Below are 1,308 nucleotides of genomic sequence, written 5' to 3'. Positions count from 1 at the left end.
GTTTTGACTGATCCTCTGTGTTGATAGAGCAGTTATCTTCTTTGCCCCAGGGCATGCAGGACAGGCTTAAAAAGCTGATGTCTCTGCTTGGCCCTGGGGGCGTGTAGCACCTTCCTTTGCATGGACCCAAAGCGATAAGCGCGCCTAGAGGCGTTTTCAAGTTATGAGAATGCTCTGCTAGAGCACCAAAAAAAAGAATATGTCGGCGACAGATGACTCCTCCCGACCCGCACATGGTGAGCGTTAAACCTTCGAGGGAACGGATGGAGAGAATTTACTGCTCTGGGTGAGAGAGACCGAGATGGCTATGACATTAACCATGATCCAGAACGAGCAGCAGCGCGTGGCGCTAGCTATCTCCAATCTCAGTGGTCAAGCACGAGAATGGGCACTGACGCGCGGCACTTCGATTGAAGTGGCGTTTCCCTCCTGGACGGAGCTGAAGCTGCACCTCTTACTAGTGTTCTCGCCGCCTAACCAGGAATATAGTGCGCGATCGCGTTTCCTTGCCGCCCGACAGGGCAAGAAGAAGCTGGCGGACTTTGTTCACGAGTTGCGAATTCTCATTGCCGGGATGGAAGCCGATCTTCTCCCCGAGGCAGTCACGGTGACCGCTTTTATGGAGGGCCTCCGCACTGGCGTGGCCAGAATGGAAGTCTTCCGTGCACACCCGTCTACTTTTAAAGAAGCAAAGAATGTGCCATTGAATGCCGACTTCAACCTTGAGTCGGCACGAATTGGTCGGAATACACACCCTCAGATCTCGTCGAGCGGGCTTGAGACAATGAATCTTAGCTATGCTGGGAAAGAAGGGGGAGAGCTCCGAGCTACCTGACAGCGCTCAGACACCCGTCGGTTTTTCTTCAGTGAAGTCACCCGTCACATTCGGACAGGATATTCCCTGATCAAGGCGCGTCAAGGTTCATCGAACCGACGTCCCGTTTCTCATCAGTCTGGTATGTCGCGGGGAAATGGCAACACCCAGTAAACGCGGAACGCCCTATTGGGGAAGAACTGAGTTCTGTTGAACCTTCAAGAGGTAAAGGGCAGCAGTTCCCAGCCTCAAAGAGCTTCGTGCTCTTGGAGACGGATCGTTTATGCAAGCCGGGCTTGCCTGTCGTGAGCGGAACCGACTTCGAGAAGCTAATGGAAGATCCTTATTCACTAATTATGCTCGACGATCCACGATAGAAGGAAGTCTGCTGTATGCTGAGGCGCTAAAAGCGCGATTGAGTTACACCGTGACTGTTCGCTTAGCGACGGGGATTGTGTCACGGTGCTGAGGGTCCTTGTGGACCTCGGTGTCAA

General features: G+C 53.2%; 1 protein-coding gene across 1 annotated transcript; it reads left to right on the top strand.

The window, feature by feature from the left end:
• Positions 1–301: 301 nt before the first annotated feature.
• On the top strand, positions 302–835 carry PHALS_05604 (Retrotransposon gag domain; the record flags this gene model as incomplete). The annotated part of the gene is made up of 1 exon (XM_024719175.1): positions 302–835. The coding sequence occupies one exon, from the start codon at positions 302–304 to the stop codon at positions 833–835; it is 534 nt and encodes a 177-aa protein (XP_024584500.1).
• Positions 836–1,308: the final 473 nt, after the last annotated feature.

The sequence above is a fragment of the Plasmopara halstedii genome (assembly GCF_900000015.1).
Source record: "Plasmopara halstedii genome assembly, contig: Scaffold_2904, whole genome shotgun sequence".
NCBI lineage: Eukaryota > Oomycota > Peronosporomycetes > Peronosporales > Peronosporaceae > Plasmopara > Plasmopara halstedii.
This window is presented reverse-complemented; position numbering and strand designations above follow the sequence as displayed.